General features: G+C 34.9%; 1 protein-coding gene across 1 annotated transcript; it reads left to right on the top strand.

The window, feature by feature from the left end:
• Positions 1–303: 303 nt before the first annotated feature.
• On the top strand, positions 304–9,653 carry LOC113305320 (U3 small nucleolar RNA-associated protein 14-like). The gene is made up of 11 exons (XM_026554379.1): positions 304–379; positions 5,017–5,086; positions 6,550–6,895; positions 6,991–7,129; positions 7,161–7,183; positions 7,250–7,507; positions 7,720–8,085; positions 8,281–8,364; positions 8,487–8,858; positions 8,979–9,110; positions 9,378–9,653. The coding sequence occupies exons 1-11, from the start codon at positions 304–306 to the stop codon at positions 9,546–9,548; spliced, it is 2,037 nt and encodes a 678-aa protein (XP_026410164.1). The 3' UTR covers positions 9,549–9,653.
• Positions 9,654–19,645: the final 9,992 nt, after the last annotated feature.

Below are 19,645 nucleotides of genomic sequence, written 5' to 3'. Positions count from 1 at the left end.
CTGCAAAGGTTGTCCGGAAGTTCTGACAAAATCTCAACAATGTTATTTGGTCAGAAGTCTTTTGGAAACACAAATGGTTTAGGGTTCAAAAGCAAAACTGTGAGCACAAATAACTCTTTTGTTCCAGCCGGTTTTGGAATAATTGATGGTGAATGTTGTGATAAACAAGAAGAAAATAAGCAAGACAATAAATCTTCCTTGATTTGTTCGTTTTGCGGAAATGCAAATCATGTTCAAAGTAAGTGTTGTAAATTAAAGAGGAACAACAAAAGGATTGCCAAACTTCAAAATGACATGCAAAAAATGAATCTGGCCTTGGGTAATCAACATGGTACTCCTGAAGACAAGAAAAAATCTAAAACAACCAGATTCATACGAGGTAAGAATTATGTTTATACAACAAACCTTGATAAGTCACTATGTGATAAAATATGTGAGCATTCGGCTCACTCCGTCACTATCTAATACTAGTGATGTTTGCATCCTCATCAACTTGAGAAAATGAGGATTGCATCAAGGTTGCTCAAGTTGCGTATAATTGTTAATTTCTTATATTTTATGTTAAGAAAATATCTTCTTAGTTAAAATAGATAATGGATCATGAACCGTAAAAGACTTTTTCAAAGTTCTTCTAGGGTTTGGCTGTCCATTGATCTATTTACATTCATTTGTGATCAAAATGCCCTTCACTTCTTTTATCTTTGAAAGATATAGCTTCATGGCTCCTGTAACTAGAGGTACTACAAAAAGGGATGCAGTTGAGGCAGTTAATTTATATCTTTGTGAAGGAATCAAATCCTCAAGGAAGAAGAAGGAGAGATCTACAGATGAAGAAGAAGGTTCATCCTCTAGCCGCCTCTTGTCTGTTTGTCATTTTGATAATAACGTTAGAGGTATGGTGAAGGAATTCATCAAAAAAAGAAATTATTTAAAATCTCAAATCATTTTGTCTTTATAAAAAATAGCTCACTATGAACATATGTTGCCTCTAACGAAGAACACCTTGTGTGGACTAAAATGAGAACTTAGTGAGTTAACTGATATTTCAGAAGATTTGGAGGAATTGAACGAACCCATAATCAAGGGTTTTTCAATAATGAGAAGGAATTCTCAGTATATGCTCTGAGAAAGCTCTATCATATCTAATAAACTTCTTATGAGAATTTATTCTTGTGTTTTAAGAAGGATAACTAGAATTTGGAATAGCAATTATTATGAGTACACATAGCTATTGCCAACGATTTTCATCTTGCAATGTTTTTAGATTTATTTATTTAAATTCTAAAGTTTATTTGGAAGATGATTTTGCAGTACTAATCTTTATTGGTTTCATATATTGCAAAAATTGTCATAGGATATGTGTGTTTGTGTCCGTGAACTATCATTGTCCCATATATGTCAAAAGTTAAGCATATTATGTCATTATGCAAATATTGATGGAAGATAGGATGAACTTTTGATTGCAAAGATTAAGTCTATTATATGTCTCTATGCAAATATTGATGAAAAATAGAATGAATCTTTGTATATTCCGCAGTATTCATCTTTCTCTGATCCACTTCTTTGTGAAAGTAATGTGCGGCTCCGTAAGTTCTCTTATGTTGAGCATTTCCGATTAAATTAATCATGGGTTCTCTTGTGGTTAATTTAATTGAGTTTTCTGGATACAAATTCATGTCTCATGTAATTTGTTAATGTCCAAAGAAATCATTATTTTCTTGTAAAAATAAGGTCGCTCTTGTTGTTCTTTCGGGAATGAAATTTTATGGGGGGGGGGGGGGGGGGGGGGTGGGGAGTTATTAATTGAACTTGTGCTTAATTTCCAAATCTTTGTGGGGAGTGCGGCTATGGAATATTGTAGGAGTTTTCTTGTATCTTTATAAACTCCTTGATGAATACACTAAGTTTCAGCTATGTGAAATTATCTAAACAAAGTTGATATGTTCTCTTTTAGTCATGAAGTATCTCTATGAGAATTTCATTATGATCCCACTAGTTTTCGTACCTTTGCCAATTTATATTGACAAAAAGGGGGATAATTAATGTGTAGTTCACACTATAAATACATATGGTTTACGGATCAATTATGTAAAGGGGAGTGGTTTTCATGTGAGATGAAGTGTTGACTAAAGGGGAGCGATACATATCACCATAGTATTGTTGTCAAAGTTGTGATACAATTGGACTTTGATGTTGTGTAATAATACTATGACATTGTATAACAATGATTGAGAGCTACTGTTTTCTCATTGTTATAGCTACGGATCTTCAAAAACTATAATGTTGAGTTGAACACGTTCATAATCACTGGAGTACTTAGAAGTGACGAAGATTTCGAGTTATGTTGAAGAACCAAGGAAATCAAGCATTTGGATGAGAAGCTACAAAGTTTATTTATTTTATAATCCATATGCATTGATAGTTTTGTTACTAAAATTTACAAAGGGGGAGATTGTTAGAGCACTGCTCGGTCGAACTCGCAAACGTTGCTATCTCAATCTTGTTTGTCAAGTTTAGTTGTCAAAAATATAAGTCTTTATTTCTAGTCTACTTATTGCTAAGTCTCGGATTAGGATAGAAAGTGTAGTTGAGCATTAGACTTCACGACGTTCATCGATTGAAGACGAAGAACTACTAAGGGGAGCTTGTGGAACTTCATCAACAAAAGTTATATGGAGACTTGAACTTATCTATCACTCAAAAGTCTATCTACTCTATCTCCTATTTGAGACAAAAGTCGTATAGCTATATAAACTTCGATTATACATATTTGATATTTTGAGCTGAGTTTAACTCGCTTACATATTTCTCGAAATATGTGTTGGTAAGCTTTCGCTTTAACCAAGTTCATCTTATATTCTTAATGAAAGTCAAAAGATGATCATGTGAAAATCGCCTTGTAACATCTTACATGATTTTTGTGAGACAGTCATTTGATGTAGACTCGGAATGTTCATATTGATCATTTGATCACTTAAAAATTTCTTTGAAGCAAATAATTTATGTGAGAGAGCTATTGTCGTCTTCTAAGAATGTTTCAGTGATTGAAATGGGAGTTTAGAACAATTAACCATGATTGGTTGTAACACAGTATGCGTACTTGTATGCTAATTGTTGCAAGATATTCCAAGTACGGGAACCATAGTATGTGTACTGGTTGGTTTAGTGAAAGTCCGGGAACTTAGTATGCATACAGATATGCGTACTGGCGTGAGTTTCAAGTTCCGGAAATTCAACTGAGTTTTGGAAGATATGCGTACCCATTCGCATACTGGTGAACCCAAACTTAGTCCGACCACTTAGGTATGCGTACCCGTTTGCATACTTGAGTAGGTTATGTTCTAAAATTGGTTTGTTCATGAACTAATACATTTATATAATAAAGAATGTAATCTTTTGCAAACCGTGGCTATAATGTTCATGAATTGATTCGAGTGAATCAAAATCGATTTTTCTTCGATTATGTCTGGTATATTTCTACGAGAATATAAACAATTGAACAACTCTAGAACTAGTTTCATTTGAGTCATTTGAACTAGTTATGGTTAAGATGAATATGGTTGATATGAAAGTGTTCATATGGATAACTTCGGTTAACTATTGTTGAGCCAACAAGGTGTACACGTTTAGGTACGGTTACTCATATCTAAATGAAGTCACTTTTTATTTGTGTGTAACAAGCTAAGTTCGATCTAATGGTTGAAACATATTAGCTTGAGTCTAATCAGGTTTTCATCTAATGGTGAATATTGAATGCTTTGTTACCAAGGTAACATTGATTGCAAACCCTGATTTGAAGACTATATAAGGGAGAACTCTAGCAACTGGGAAACCTAAAACACACACCTCCTATGTGATACTAGTTGCGACTAGAGTCGATTCTCCTTTAACCTTAGGTTTTTCATGAAACCCGGTAGGTTAACGATTTGAAGACTTCATTGGATTGTGAAGCCAGACCCAACTATTTTATATGTAGTTGCGTGTTCTGATCTTGCTGTTTTCTATCGTGTTGAGTACTATATTCTCTAAGATTTGCTCGAGATTTAATCTCCGATAGGAAAGATAAAAAGTAGTCACAAACATCTTCGTCTCATCGTTTGTGATTCCAAAATATCTTATTTCGCTACCATAAGATTAAGATTATGGGGAGGTGATTGATATTTCTAGGCTGTTTTTCGGGAATATAAGTCCAGTATATCAATTGGTTCCTGTTCACCTTGACTTATCAAAAGACGGAACAAAACTCATAGGTATACCTGTGGGAGACAAATTTATCTATTCAATAGACTTTTCTGTATGAGACAGATTGGTTTATCAAGTCTCCGACTTTGGGTCGTAGCAACTCTTAGTTGTGGGTGAGATCAGCCAAGGAAATAAAGTGCGCAGAATCCGGCGTGGTTCTAGAGCCGTAAGGAACGCGACTGTACCTTTATTAGTGTGAGATTGGTTAGGGCTCAACTACATTCCGTTCCGAAGTTAACTTGGAGTAGGCTAGTGTCTGTAGCGGTTTAATACAGTGTGGTGTTCATATTTGGACTAGGTCCCGGGGTTTTTCTGCATTTGCGGTTTCCTCGTTAACAAAATTTCTGGTGTCTGTGTTATTTCTTTTCCGCGTTAAATTTTTTATATAATTGAAATATCACAGGTTGTGCGTAAGTTAAATCAATTGTGAATCCAACCTTTGGTTGTTGATTAAATTGATTGACACTTGGATATTGGTTTTTGATACCTTCCAAGTTATTTCTTATATTCAATCGGGCTCGCAAATTCCTATTTGTTTGATTGCAGATTGAATTGTGAAATAGAGATATAACTCTTGGATATACTTTTCTTAAGATTGAGTCTGTCTGTCTAGTTGATTCTCTTGAAAGTATATTGGAGTTAGTCCATACAAATTGCTAAGCGAAATATTGGGTGTGGCTGTTAGACCCCCACTTTTTCAAAAAGGTTATTAAATAAGATTAAGTGTTTTATTTATAGTTATTAAATAGAAAAATAAATGTATTTTTTTTGAAGAGAAGAAGAAGGAAAAAGGAGGAGAGAAACAAACCGACAAAGAGAATAATCAATGGCTGAAAATAGTCAGGTATACCTCTAACTTGGCTTCAATGTCCTTTTTATTGCTAATGAATTTTTTTTTTAAAAACTTTTCAGACTATTGACAATTGAGTTTTTAACTAGGAAACCATAAAATCTTAGCCGTGACTGGATAAAATTGGGGAAACCAAATCGTAACATATTTACGGTGGGGTTTTAGCATTTCGAGCCTGACCGTAACTCATCATGTGCATGGGTTTACAGTTGGGTTTGGACAACCTAAGCTAACCATATTGGGACTTGCAAAAATAAGGGAATTCTAGAATTATTTACGATTATGTTTTATCAAAGTCGAACCCAACCGCAACATCATTATGGATAGAAAACATAACTTTAAATTCATATGGAAATCGAATATCTAAGAAATTTACGGTTATGAGTTCTTTAATTCCTAACCTTAACAGATTCAAGGAATGAGTTTATGATTGAGAAATAAAGAACTCTCAATCGTTTACCTCAACAACCCTATTTTTCGCACTAGAATGAATCCGAGCTATTTCAAATACAATAATAACAAGTAGAAAGTAGAAAGTGGATTTATCTCAATATCAATCTATCTTGTCGTTGAGGGTTTGAAATTATCTTGGTTTATTTGATTATTGTTTGTAACCAGAAATATTTCCAGGCACTAAACACGATGATTTTTGTTTACGGTGAGGAAACACAGGGTTAAAAACATGAAACAAGCATAAAGAGAAGGGACACGAATTTTACGTGGTTCGGCAGAGTTTGCCTACATCCACAAACTAATCCCCTTGGGGAGTGATTTTTTATTAATAATATAATTACATGGGATTTTTTCCCCATTAGAATTACATTTCCCATTAGAATTATATTTTCCTTTATTTATACAATTGCGAATCAGGGTCTCCCCCTAATTGTCATGTAGGAATAAAATTGTATTAAGTTTCCCTGCATGCCTCGTGGCCATAAACTCCCCTGCATTAATTCTGCATGAAACTGCATGAAACTCCCCTCATGCATTAACTCTGCATGAAACTGCCCTGCATGCCTATTGACTTTCCTTGCATGCCTCCTGGCATTAATCTTCCCTGCATGCTTCCTTGTATTGATTTACGGGTCTCCAGTGTATTGTATTCACGGTACAAACAATTATATTAATGATGTTCAACGATTTGAGTCTGTTTTTGATTAAGACTTATGGTTGAGGAGAGGAAGATGAGAAGAAGTGAAGCAAAAAACTGCGTTTTGGATTTTTAGATTGTTATTTGATGGAGAGTAATTTAGACATTTGTTATTCCTTCAGGACATCACCTAACCGACAAACTAGTCACTAGGAATTCTGGACTTGTAATGTTTCCTGGCCCGCCCGTATTTCATATTGACTCTAAAATTTCTAGTCAATACTTTGACCTTGGCGGTGCCCTAGCAAAAATACTGTATCTTTAACTTCTCGCTTGACTTCCCCGTTCCTCTTTTTATCTTCCCCAGCCGCGTAAAAAGAAACACAAAAATTGCAGAAGCGAAACAAAAAAGAATTGATAATAATGGAGGAAAAAGAAAACAATCTATCCAATCTTCTAATAATAAGAAGAGGAGGAAGAATAAGAAAGATGAGAAACACAGTGGACCTCGTTTACCAAATCAACTCAGAAAACAAATTAAATTCTTAAACCATAATAATAAACCTATTCATTCAGATGATGAAGATGGAGGTTTACATATCAATTATGATCTCTACGAGTACGAAGAAGTTATCCCTGAAGAAGAATCTAAAAAGAATCGGAGATTTGATCCTGTTGATAGTCTCGAATATCAACTTCCTGAAGAGTTTAAGGTATCTCTTGAGCAATTTTTTTTTGTTGAGTTTTTATCTTGAATTTGAATGACAGGATGAATTCAATTCTGGTGGTGTTATATTTGTTTGTATAGGATGAGAATATACTATCAGATGACGAAGATGGGGATGATAATGATGGAAGTAGAGGAATTGAGGATTCTGAACAGGAGGATGAAAACCATGCTAGGATGTTGCAAAGAATCACTGGAATGCCATCCAAGGCGTTTGACTGTAATTAGATTAGACATTTTTTTTCCTTCAGTGATTAAATTTGCATTTTGGTTAGTAATCTCATAAAATGATAATGTATCATTTTAGGTAAAGCGATTAATAAGAAGAATATAACTGTAAGTGAGGTATACCCTGGATGAAGGAACTAGAGTTGCTATCTCTAATCAGCTTAATCAACATGCAGTTCTGACCAGAAAAATTAACAATATGAAGGACAGTAGTAGTAGTAGTGATGTTGAGGACGATGACGATCTTGAAGCTGTCGCAGAACAGGACGGGCCTTTGAAATTGTTGACCAGAGCAAAAGAGAAAACCCTCAAAATTATAGAAGAGGAGGATGAAGCAGCAACATCAGGAGTGCTTTCCTTACCTTTCATGGTATGCTTTTAATGTATTAACGTTCTGATGTCTGAAGTTTAAGTATACATGGCATCTTAGGTGTTTCGTTGTTAGCTTCCATTCTGACCATATTTGCAAATCATGTGACTGGGATGGTTCCTTATACTTCAATCACCATCTTCGGGACCGAGTCTTACTTATGAGCCAGCAGTGCATTTAAATGTTTGCCAATCCTATCATTGATCTTCTAGGTTCGTGGAAATGAAAGGAGAAAAAGGGAAGTTAATGAAGAAGCTAAGCTTGCACTTAAAGAGTATGACTCATCGTTGATGGAGCTGCATTCGGATGAAGCAGAACGTTCGAAGAAAGCAGCGTCAAGTGGTAGACGGGTTTTCAGCACAGCAGCTAAAAATCAGGCTGATGAAATGAGTAGTAAGTTTAAATCAAATATGGTGGATAGGGATAGGGGTAGTGACAGTGAAGAGGAATTTGCATCAAAAGGTTTTGGTGATGCTGTATCCGACAGAAATACGGTCGTTTCACAGAAAACTGTTCAAATAGATCCTAGTGGTGTACTTGGTGGAAGTTTTAACACTGGCCAAAAACCTCTTTCTAAGGTATCAACATTTGACCTAATCTCTTTCTTGATTATTTTTCTTTGGATGCGGGGTTCTTATTTTCTTGCCTATAACAGAGTTTCAATGATATTGTTGGATATCCTTGCCCGAAGACTACATATGATGTTGCTAGTTTTGCGTCAAACTCCTTCAAGAAGGTTACCCTTACTTAATCATTTGTAATCATATGTGTAGATGAAGAGTGAACATAAGAAGTCCAGTGCCGAGAAAAAGAACTCAATGGTGGTACACCCTGCTTTGCCACTTAAAGAGACCAAGGTTTGATTTCCCTAGTTATTTAACTTGAATGTGTGTTTTGTTTTCTCCTGTTCTTTGCAGTCATGTTTGTTCATTGTTAATTTCATGTTACCTTTTGTTTCTATTCTCTTTAATTTTTGAAGGAGGAAGACGAGGATAATGGTAGTGAGAGTGGTGAAGATATGGTGGATGGAATTCTTACTTCTGGTACTAAGCAAGATTATAAACTTCCGTCTCAGGCAGACCTTATACACAATGCTTTTGCTGGTGATGATGTGGAGGAAGAGTTTGAGAAGGAAAAATTAGAAGCTCTGAATGAGGAAAACCCTGAGCTTGAGAAGCCGACTCTAGTTCCAGGCTGGGGTCAGTGGACTCATATCCAAAAGAAGAAAGGTTTAATTTCTTGGGTGGTCAAAGAGCATGCAATTGCACAAAAGAAAAGGGAAAATGCGCTTAAAGAGAGAAAGGATTCGCATCTTAAGCACGCTATTATTTCTGAGAGGCTTGACAAAAAGGTGAGTAATATTCACGTATTGACTTATATGTCAGCAAGTTTAGTTGTAAGCGCTTCTGCATCTGACATGTAACTAATGCCTGGTATTCTAATCTGAAAATCCTAAACTGTGCTTGGGCAGGCTGAGAAGATACGTACAGCGACAGTGCCGCATCCATACACATCCATTGAAGATTATGAAAAAACTCTTCTTGTGCCTCTTGGACCCGAATTTAACCCAGCCACAAAAGTTGGAGCACTTATCCGGCCTGAAGTAAGTCTCATGAATAATACTAGTATAAAATTAGTGGTCATAGTATAAAATTAGTGGTCATACAAAGTTTTATATACTGAATTCCGTATGTTTTCTTTTTTTCTTTCCTGCTGGATAAATGTTATTAACGTGTTGCAGTAAAGTAGAAAGAAAATCTTGAATTTTTTGAAGTTCCTCTCTGCAAAAATTAGGGCCAGTTGGTTAGATACTTGGATTTGTGGCTTCGCGTCTCACATCTTATCTTTTTCTTCTGATTGATTGGTTCAGGTGGTACAGAAACCAGGTGTAATTATAAAGCCCATAGAGTATGAAGAAGTGGATCCCCGTGAAAAATCAGAGCTCAAGGGAAAAGGGAAGACACAGCCGAAGAAGAATAAATCTGACAATGGCAAAAGTGTTCGTAAGACTAAAAAATTAAAGACAAAAACCTTGCTGTAACTATGTTTTCCTTCTATTTCCGGTTACATGATCATTGTGATTGCTTGTTTTACTTGTATTTGTATTCATCTAAACCTATTTTCATTTTAGAGTAGCTTGGTCTTCTTTGCCTTTTTAATCAAAATCATCTCTTGGAATGTCCACACCCTTAAAGTAGCTTGGTCTTCTTGTTTAGTTACTAGTTGATCCTTTTGGAATTGCTGGTACTGCTGGCGGTTTGGATGTTGCATTGATTGGACTGCTTTCATTTTGATATAGTTCAGTAACCAAATCCAAAGCATGCTAATAAAACACTTCAAAAATATAGTCACATCTAATGGTTTGAAGGATTGTGAGCTAATAAAACACCTGGTCAGTCCTGTTATTAGCAGTAATGATAAAACCTTATAAAAATCACAGATGAAAAAAAAACAGAGAACACTCTTTTCAACATGACTCAGTGGGGATCTCCAGGTCCTCTATCCTCCGGGATTCTTTGAGAACCACTTGGGACGTTGTTAAAAAGGCTTAGTTCAAGAATAAATTTATTCTAAATGCTATATATCATACCTTTATAATATTAATCCCAAAGTTCAAAACTCTTCTTCTCCTAATGGCTTTAGACCAACTACTTTAAGCAGCACAACATATAAACTAATCTCAAAATTCTGCACACTGAAAACCGCAAAAAGATAAAAATGGCCTTGTGGTCTTAACCCATCGATAGATTCCGATAGAGATGAATAGGATTTTATATAAAATATTATTCCAGATTTTGGCTCTAGTTAAGATTGGTGTCACTTAACTAGGCAATGCATCACCACTTTTTTTTCTTTTTTCCATCCTTCTTAATGGTTCCATAGGAGAACAGTTCATTATTGAGAGAGGTATTCGCCAAGGCGACTCTCTTCGTCTCAAACTTTGTTGATTCCATATGTTTTCTTCTAAATCACCGCAGGTTTGTTGAGCTTGCTACATCGATGAAGATAGATTGAAATCATCAAAGTTCTCTTCGTCTCAAACTTTGTTGATTCCACAGGTTTAATACTTGTGAGGTGAATAATAATCTAGGTTGCACTTCGGGTTGCATAAGTCCGGATTTTGAGGTTAGCTAGACTTTGTCTATTGCTATCGATTTCCACACCTTTGATCAAACAATTTGATTGTAAAAGGAAATCATATATAGGCTTAATCTGTGAGAGGCAGGTTTGGCTTAAATTCTTCAATTGAGTTGAAGCAACTCTTAGTTGGTGTGAGGTCATCTAAGGGACTAGGTGTCAACTACATTCCAGTCCGAAGTTAATTGGTAGTAGGATAGTGTATGTAGCTGCTTAATACAGTTTGATGTTCAATCTGGACTAGGTCCCAGGGTTTTTCTTCATTTGCGGTTTCCTCGTCAACAAAACTTCTCGTGTATGTGTCATTTCTTTTTCCGCATTATATTGTTTATCTTTATAACTGAAATATTACAGGTTGTGCGTTGATCAATCTTAGTAGATACATCCGACCTAGTTTGTTGGATACAACTAGATTGATTCTTGGACAATTGGTCTTTGGTACCGTCCAAGTAATCTCTTTGTGATTAGGTTCACGGACTTATTTCCGTAAACATTTTAATCGCGCGAGAGAGAGAGAGGGGGATAGGGAGAGAGAGATAACTCTAGATACTAGTCCTTGATTGATTTTAATTCTCGGAATTATATTGAGTTTGTCTATACAGTTTGCCTAAGAAAAAAGTGGTGGTGTATTTGGTACCCCCCGCATTTTCAATCGGTATCAGAGCAGGCAAACACGTTTAATACCTAACAAGTCTATGTTTGAAGCAATCTGAAAATATGGACACAAGTGCAATTTCTAATAACGTATCACCAGTTCAGAATCAACCAGTTGATTTTGATCATAGTTTGGATCCAACATCTGAGGAAACTGTCACATCTAGATCAATATCTAAACATCCTATGGATATAGAAACTGTTGATAACTGGAAAACTCGCCTACAAGAACAGTTAGATGAACTTTCAGATAAAGGTGACTCAACTATTGATAGAGACGTTGATGATGAAATCTCAGAGTATGTTAAGTTGTTGGAACCAGTTGAAAAGTTGACGATTCCTTGTGTGACTCCTTTTCTAACCCATATCTGTCGAGGAAACAAGAAATTGAGAAGAATTTATGCAGGTCTTTTTGTTTCGAATCGCTCTAACAAATCGATCCTCAAAGATTCTGAAGAAGACCTACGTACGAAGTCACTTGAATGCGATAATCTTTATCAAAAATACTTTTTGATAGAAGAGAAATTTGCAGAATCTGAAGCAAGGATTTACTCTTAACAAATTAGTTTTGAAGACAGAAAAAAACATCTTGAGGCTGATTTAGCTTCCGCTCTTGATAAAATCAAGATGTTGGAAGAGGACTTGAAAAAGTTCAATTAATAGTAGTTCAAACAAATTAACCACTATGCTAGGAGCAAGTAAAAATCATCGTGATATACGAGGATTGGCCTATAATGGAATAAATGTTCCAAGTATTAGCAAAGAGGTAAAATTTGTTAAGGATAGTGATTCTTCTTAACCAAAGGTTTCCACTGATGGCAAAAGTGAAATACCTACACCGGCAGTTAAGGATCGAAAGAGCAAAATATATCAACCTCCAAATCTAGCACACACGAATCCAGGTAATAATAACCTTCCTTATGTTTGCTATTATTGCAGATGTAAAGGTCACATGCAAAGGGGATGCCGTTTTCGTATAAGGTATGAAAAACTTCATGATGTTCTTGTTTGGGCATTACAAGAAGTGATTAAACCTAGATCATATGTTAAGGCTACCCTTTACATTACGGGTTGTGAACGTCCAACCTTTAGGCAAAGGAATCAGTGCTGTGATAAACCAAGATTTTCCTATAAACGTCATGCAAAGCCTTTTCATAATTGTAATGATTATCAAAAGGATAAATTTATAAAGACGAAGACAAGATCCGATTCTCCCACTTGGAGAAAGACTAACTTGCAAAAGAATAGTTAATCCAGTTCTCCTTTGAGAAACCTTGAAAAGAATAATGGGAAGAAAGTTCTGGTTTCTCCTAAACACACTCAGAAGTGGATACCAAAGAAAGTCAATGATGCATTGAGTGTGAAAAGGAATGATCTCCCAGTAAATTCCATGACTATGGAAAATGAAAAATCCATGATGTTGGAAGTTAAAAATTTATTGGGAAAGATGGATTTAGATATGAATGGGTCTAAGAGTGATCTCTTTCACGATAATCCAAAAGTGAAACGCAAGAATTTGTGGAAGAATAAATGAAATAAGCCAAAATCTATAGATGGTGAAAAATCCATAGATGTTGAAAAGTTTGTTTCAACCACATGTGGTGAGCAAGACATTGTTCAACCCAACATAACTTGGTTGTGTTGAAAGCGCATGCTCACCAAGAAATACCCTATTATGAATACGGTGAGGGTAGCAAAAGAATTAGGGCACACATATCATGTTGGCTATTATTCTTGCATGTACTATTGTTATTACTCTTGTTTTCTCTTACTTGTCTCTATTAGGTGAATCATCCAAAAAGGAGCTAAAAAGTGCTAAAAATACCTAAGAAAATAAGTATTGCAAGTATCCAAGTGCCCAAGTCGAAGAGAAGTGGAAGAAGTGTGACGAAAAGGAGCAAAAATGCTTAAAATCAAGAGACGGGCCAAATACCAAGCTTAAATCATTCAAATTAAGAATTTATCATACCATCTTGAAGTTAAGTCAATTACAAAAAGAATACAAAAATAATGAAGTTATTCCGAGTTCGGACGAAGAAGTAGGGAAAAACAAGCTTATCGAATATCAACGTCTATAAGAGGGTACTCATACAAGTACGTGTACCATAGAAAATTTGAATTTCGTGAACCAATGGGTACGCATACCAGTATACATACTAAAAAGTTCCCGGACCCTTTTTAAAAAGGATGGTACGCATACTGGTACGTGTACCTTGAAGGCCAAGATTCACGAACTATCTTTTAGGTCTTTCCTTTGTAACTTAGGGTCGGGTTCTTGCCAAATATTTTTCAGATGCATACAAACTATTTTTATAATATGTTTGGCATTAGAAAAACACTCTCTAACACTTCTAAGACAACTTTTATCGTTAAATCTCTGTTGATCATGATTCATAGTTTAAGTCTTGAGTGTTATTGAACTCGATTATTGGTTGAATGTTCACGACCTCCTTGGTTTATATGTAAACATATGATGCACGATTCTTAATGAGTTATATATTTATATATATATATATATATATATGCGCATATTCTTCTTTGTCAAGGAAATCTTTTCATATGCTTTTGGTAGCCATTCTTGGTGTAAATCCCAGCGGAAAAGAATGATCCTTCCTTCTAAGAGCAAATCAACTTGTATGCTCTTGTTTGTTTCTTAGATAAGATGATAGCAATACTTGATCCCCATGGATATTCTTGTGTATTTATCAATATCTTATGAGATATATGTGTCCTCAGCTTTATGTGAATTGAACTAATATCTCGTATATGCTCAAAAGATAAATCTATTGTGTTTTTACAAACTATAAAATAGAACAAACTTGTGAGAAAATTTTCGCAGTATTGATCTTTTTGATCACACCCTGGTGTTATACACTCCGTAAGATTTTCTTATATTGAGTCATACCGATCAAAATTATCTTTTTGTCTGTAACTGGCATAAATATTATTTTAATTCGATTTTTGGATACAAATCCGTGTGATTTGTTAATGTCCAACAAAATCCTTCTTTTTTATAAAGCAAGGTCACTCATGTTGTTCTCTCTGGAATGACATCTAATGGGGGAGATTTCTTAAATGAACTCATGCTTAATTGCTATATCTTTGTGGGGAGTGTGGTTGTAGAATTTGAAAGGGGATACTTGTATCTTAAATACCCTAGATGAGTGCTAAGTAATTCTTACTATGTGATATCATCTAAAAAGGTTGATATGAGGAGTTGCATTTTAACTATGTTATAATGTGGAATCTCAAAACTTCCTTAAAACTTGCCATATCTTTTGATTGTGTTCATTATGATCACACGATTTTCGTACCATTGTTAATTTTATTGAAAAAAAGGGGGAGAATTATTTAGTAGTTTCATACTACACACATACGGTTTACGGATCATCATGTAAGGGGAGTGAATCAATAATCTATAGGTTTCACATATTATGCAAAAGATGTAAGTATTGATTAAGGGGGAGAAATATATCACCGTAGTATTACTTCAGAGTTCGGATACAATTGAACTTTGCGGAGAAAAGAATAATACTATGTTTCTGTATAACAATGATTGAGAATATTTGTTTTCAAAAGTTGTTATCGCTGTGGAATCGGTTCTTCAACAACAACGATGCTAAGTTGAACACATTCAGAATCATTGCAGCTTGAAATTACAAAGAGTTCAAGGAGTTGAAGAAGCCAAGGAAATCAAGACATGATGGATTCGAGAAGTTTTCTAAGCTTTGTTTTTTTTTATCTATGTGTATTTATAGTTATGTCACTAAAATTGACAAAGGGGGAGATTGTTAGAGCATTGCTCGGTCGAACTCACAAGTATTGCTATCTCAAGCTTGTTGTCAAAACTATATCTTGATTTCTAGTCTACAATTAATTAAGTCTCGGACTAGGATACAAATGTAGTTGAGAACCACAGGATCATGGCAGCCATCATTGCGTTCTACCGTTTGACGGCGAAGATCAACCGAAGCTTTTTGAGAACTTTATCAACAAAAGGTAAGTGAAGACTTAACCACCTATATCTCAAGTTATGTTCACTTTTCTATAATTTTAGATAATGTCGCGTAACTAATTAGACTATTATGCATAGACAAGAATTTCGAGCCGAGAACTAATTATCAAGTTAGCAGACTTCTCGAAATATAAAGACTAAGCTTAATGAACAGTTGTTCATACTTGATGAATTTCGGTTAAGGACAATTTATTGTTCGGAATCAAAATCATGATTCAAGCTTATCGTTTGAAAATATCCTGGAACACTGATATGTGTCATTGATGTTATTCAAGAATGTTTTGAACCGATATAAAACTACTATAGATTCAGATTCAAGACAGTGTTATCAGTCTTACAAACTGGGAAAACTGATATATGTCTGAACCCATATTACATGTACTCGTACATGTAGCGGAGTAGCTATATATCGACTTACAGATTTGTGGTACGCATATTCTTATGCATATCATGTGAAAATATGTTTAACTGAACCAGATCGATATGCATACTCGTATGCAAACCATTTTTCAATTGTGGTTACGGAACCGAGATTAGTTTCCAAACGGTACACAAACTAAAATAATTCTGTGTTCCCGAACTCGGCAATGTATCCAGACTGATACGCAAACCAATTTAGTTCCATGAACTCCAGAACTGGTGACAGTCTTAAGGTTTCCAAAGCAGTAAGTAAACCTAAAAAGTTATGTTAACTCCGAAACTTGGTTTGGTTAAATGTTTACAAACCGGTACACGTACTGTGACTACCGACTCACGAACGATAATGTCGATTATATTTTCAAGTGCGTTTAAATTATTTATACGAGATAATTAACATTTGATTAATTCTCTACAAACATTAGATTTATTTGATCACATGTTTGTGACTCATAGAGTTGATGTCTTATGTGTTCATGAAAATGATTAGATTAAGCTTTTAAGTTCAAACCGGCTAGTTTCGGCTAACCATGTTGAACATAGTCTTTGTAGACGGTTCGGTTACGGTTTCACCTAACCAAAGTCTATATCTTGCTTATGTAAATCAGATTCAAAGATTCATCTAACGGTGGATATTGATTGCTTGGTTCCAAACTATCTTAGCTTAAACCTAAAGCAACACATGCTTTGAATGTCTATAAAAGGGGAACTTCAAGCAACTCGGATCTTTCAATCCCGACGCTACTTTTTGTTGTGTCCTAGTTGTATCTAGATTCGTCCTCTTCCTAACCCTTTTACGGTTTAACGACTATAAAATCTTCATAGGGATTCGTGAATCCAGGTCCAGTTATCTTTCCTTGATAACTCGAGTATACTGATCTTGATTGTTTGTTGAGCTTGCTTCATCGATCAAGATAGATAGAAATCATCAAAGTTCTCTTCAACTCAAACTTTGTTTATTCCACAGATTTTATACTTGTGAGGTGAATAATAATCTAGGTTGCACTTCCGGTTGCATAAGTCCGGATTTTGAGGTTAGCTAGACTTTGTCTATTGCTATCGATTTCTACACCTTTGATCAAACTATTTGATTGTAAAAGGAAATCATATATAGGCTTCATATGTGAGAGGCGGGTTTGGTTTAAAGTCTTTAATTGAGTTGAAGCAACTCTTAGTTGGTGTGACGTCATCTAAGGGAATCATTTGTGCAGAGTCTTGCTGGGATTCAAGAGGTGTAAGGAGCGCGACTGTACCTTAATAGGTGAATACCTTTTAGGGATCAACTACATTCCGGTTCGAATTTAATTGGTAGTAGGTTAATGTTTTTAGCCGCTTAATACAGTTTGGTGTTCAATTTGGACTAGGTCCCGGGGTTTTTCTGCATTTGCAGTTTTCTTGTTAACAAAATTTCTGGTGTTTGTGTTCTTTTTCCGCATTATATTGTTTATCTTTATAACTGAAATATCACAGGTTGTGCGTTAATCAATCTTAGTAGCTACATTCGACCTAGTTTGTTATATACGAATAAATTGATTCTTGGACAATTGGTCTTTAACCGTCTAAGTAATCTCTTTGTGATTAGGTTCACGGACTTGTTTCCGTAAACGTTCTAATCGCAAGAGAGAGATATATAACTCTAGATATTCCTTAACTGAGTTTAACTCTTGGAGTTGTATTGAGTTTGTCCCTACATATTTTTAAGAAAAAAAGTGTTGGTGTATTTTGGTATCCCCGCGTCTTCAATCACCAGTCAAAGAATACAAAATAAGAAGAGAATAACTAGAAAAAATAAAAAATAAAAAATATAAAGTACAGAAGAATATCTGTGAACCAGAATCGATATCTATCTGATCAATATAATCCTTGTTCAATTAATAGTAATTAACAGTTTCCTGCCAGAGTACCAACAACTATTTTATGCAAAATAGATGTAGACAATAAAATTGTTTTTCCGTGTGTGAGATCGATATCGAAGAGACAATCAATGTCAGCTTCTTCCGGTACTATTTTTTGACAAGAATTTTGACAAAGAAAGTGCAACAGGGTCCGTGTGTGGTCTTTTTTGGAGAAGTATCCGCTCCATATTTGTACTCGATGCATAGTCTTTCAAGAATATTTCTAACATATTATCATTTAGAAATATCCGCCTTAAATTTGTGAGATATGTTAATTCGAAATTTTAACATAAAAGGTTAGATAAAGAAAAACTACTAACAAGTAATTATACTTCCTTCTTGCCTTGAGAATTTTTCAAGCTTGAAATAGCTCAATTTTTATGATACCGAAAGAGTATTAGTTATGGTCAAAACTAAGTTGTTTTACACATAAAAGTTGTTCATGTCACTGCATATGAGTTTTTATGGTAACTATTGTTATTGAATTAGGTCTAGTTATTCGAAGCAGTAAGGATGTATAAATGAAGCATTGTTTTAAATCGATAGTTAACGAGAAGATTTTTTATCTTATTACGAGTAGCCTTGGACTTCATTATCCATGTTTGTTTAATTGTTGCATTATCACACAAATGAAATGATTATGAACTTTAGTGAGACAAATATATAATATCAACATTTACAACAAAGAAATAGAAGAAGCTATGATCTAAATATGAGGAAAAAGGAAGATTTTATTTAAAAAAAAAAAAACTTATTAAGAGACCAGTTTAAGTCTAAACCAAATAACATGATCACTTGAGAAGAAACAAATAATCAATTTTAAAGGGAAGTTTTCGTCCAACCAAGAACTAATATGGCTGCTAATAAACATTGTGATTTATAAAATGCGATTCAACAATGTAAAACACATCGTGAGAGATGTCGAAGGGGGTTGGTTGCTTCGATATATGCATGCAAAAGGAGCTTCCATGTTCTTAATAATCAAATATTTGCACATATTTATTGAGAAGCATCAACAACATCATCTCTAAAGTCGTTGCGTCAAGACTCAAATGAGTTATTCCCAAAATCGTTACCACTAACAATCTGCTTATGTGGAGGGCAGGCAAATAACGAATGGGGCTATCATTGCAAACAAATGCATTAATTCTGCTCAAATATTTAAACAAACAAGTATCTTCTGCAACATTAATTTCAAAAGGCTTACAACAATGTTTATTGGTCTTTCTTGGATTATGTGATGCTAAAAATGGGGTTTGAAATAATCTGGAAAAAATGGATTGAAGCCGCTAGCTCTCATGTAAACTTCTCTGTGCTTATCAATGACTATTCTAATGGTCAAAATCTCATCAAAAGGCCCCCGACAAATGACCCACTTTTCCTTTTTTTTTTTTGTTTCTTTTTGTTTTTGCTTATTGCTGAAAATATTAAATTACTTTTCGAAAGAGCTGCGCAAATAGGTTGGTTTAAAGGATTTGAGATAGTGCCAGGTGGATCGAAAATAACTCATTTATAATTTGCAGACGATACCCTAGTGTTTCTGCAATATGAGCAACATAACATCTCCAACTTGCGCAATAATCTCAGGCCTTAAGGTGAACTTTCATAAAACTTCAATTATGCCCGTCGGGGACGTTTCTAATATCAACTCTCTTGCTGGATCCATGGTATGTAATATGAAAATATAAATACAACTTAACTGGTTTTGCCACTTGGAGACTCCTAGAGATCTAACCTGAAATGGAACAAAATCATTGAAATAGTTGAATCTCACTTCCCTTTTTGGAAAGAGTTGAATCGAGAGGAGGTAAGCTCACTTTGATTAATGCAGTCATGTCTGCTCTTGCAAATTATTACTTCTCTATTTTCGAAGCTCCGATGAGTGTATTCACAAGATTGAAAGAATGATTCACAATTTTCTTTGGGATGGCGACAATGATAAGAAAATGTATCATTTTGTGGACTGGTTTGATGTGGCTCTTCCTAAAGAGTTATGAGGACTTGGTATTAAAAAGTTGC

The sequence above is a fragment of the Papaver somniferum genome, chromosome 8, assembly GCF_003573695.1.
Source record: "Papaver somniferum cultivar HN1 chromosome 8, ASM357369v1, whole genome shotgun sequence".
Lineage (NCBI taxonomy): Eukaryota > Viridiplantae > Streptophyta > Magnoliopsida > Ranunculales > Papaveraceae > Papaver > Papaver somniferum.
This window is presented reverse-complemented; position numbering and strand designations above follow the sequence as displayed.

What these genes read in the sequence shown, in the direction of transcription:
- LOC113305320 (XM_026554379.1), top strand. Translation starts at nt 304, where the DNA reads ATGAATCTGGCCTTGGGTAATCAACATGGTACTCCTGAAGACAAGAAA. An exon ending in AACTTCCTGAAGAGTTTAAG is followed by an intron (nt 6,896 to 6,990) that starts GTATCTCTTGAG and finishes TTGTTTGTATAG; the next exon opens with GATGAGAATATACTATCAGA. An exon ending in TGCTTTCCTTACCTTTCATG is followed by an intron (nt 7,508 to 7,719) that starts GTATGCTTTTAA and finishes TTGATCTTCTAG; the next exon opens with GTTCGTGGAAATGAAAGGAG.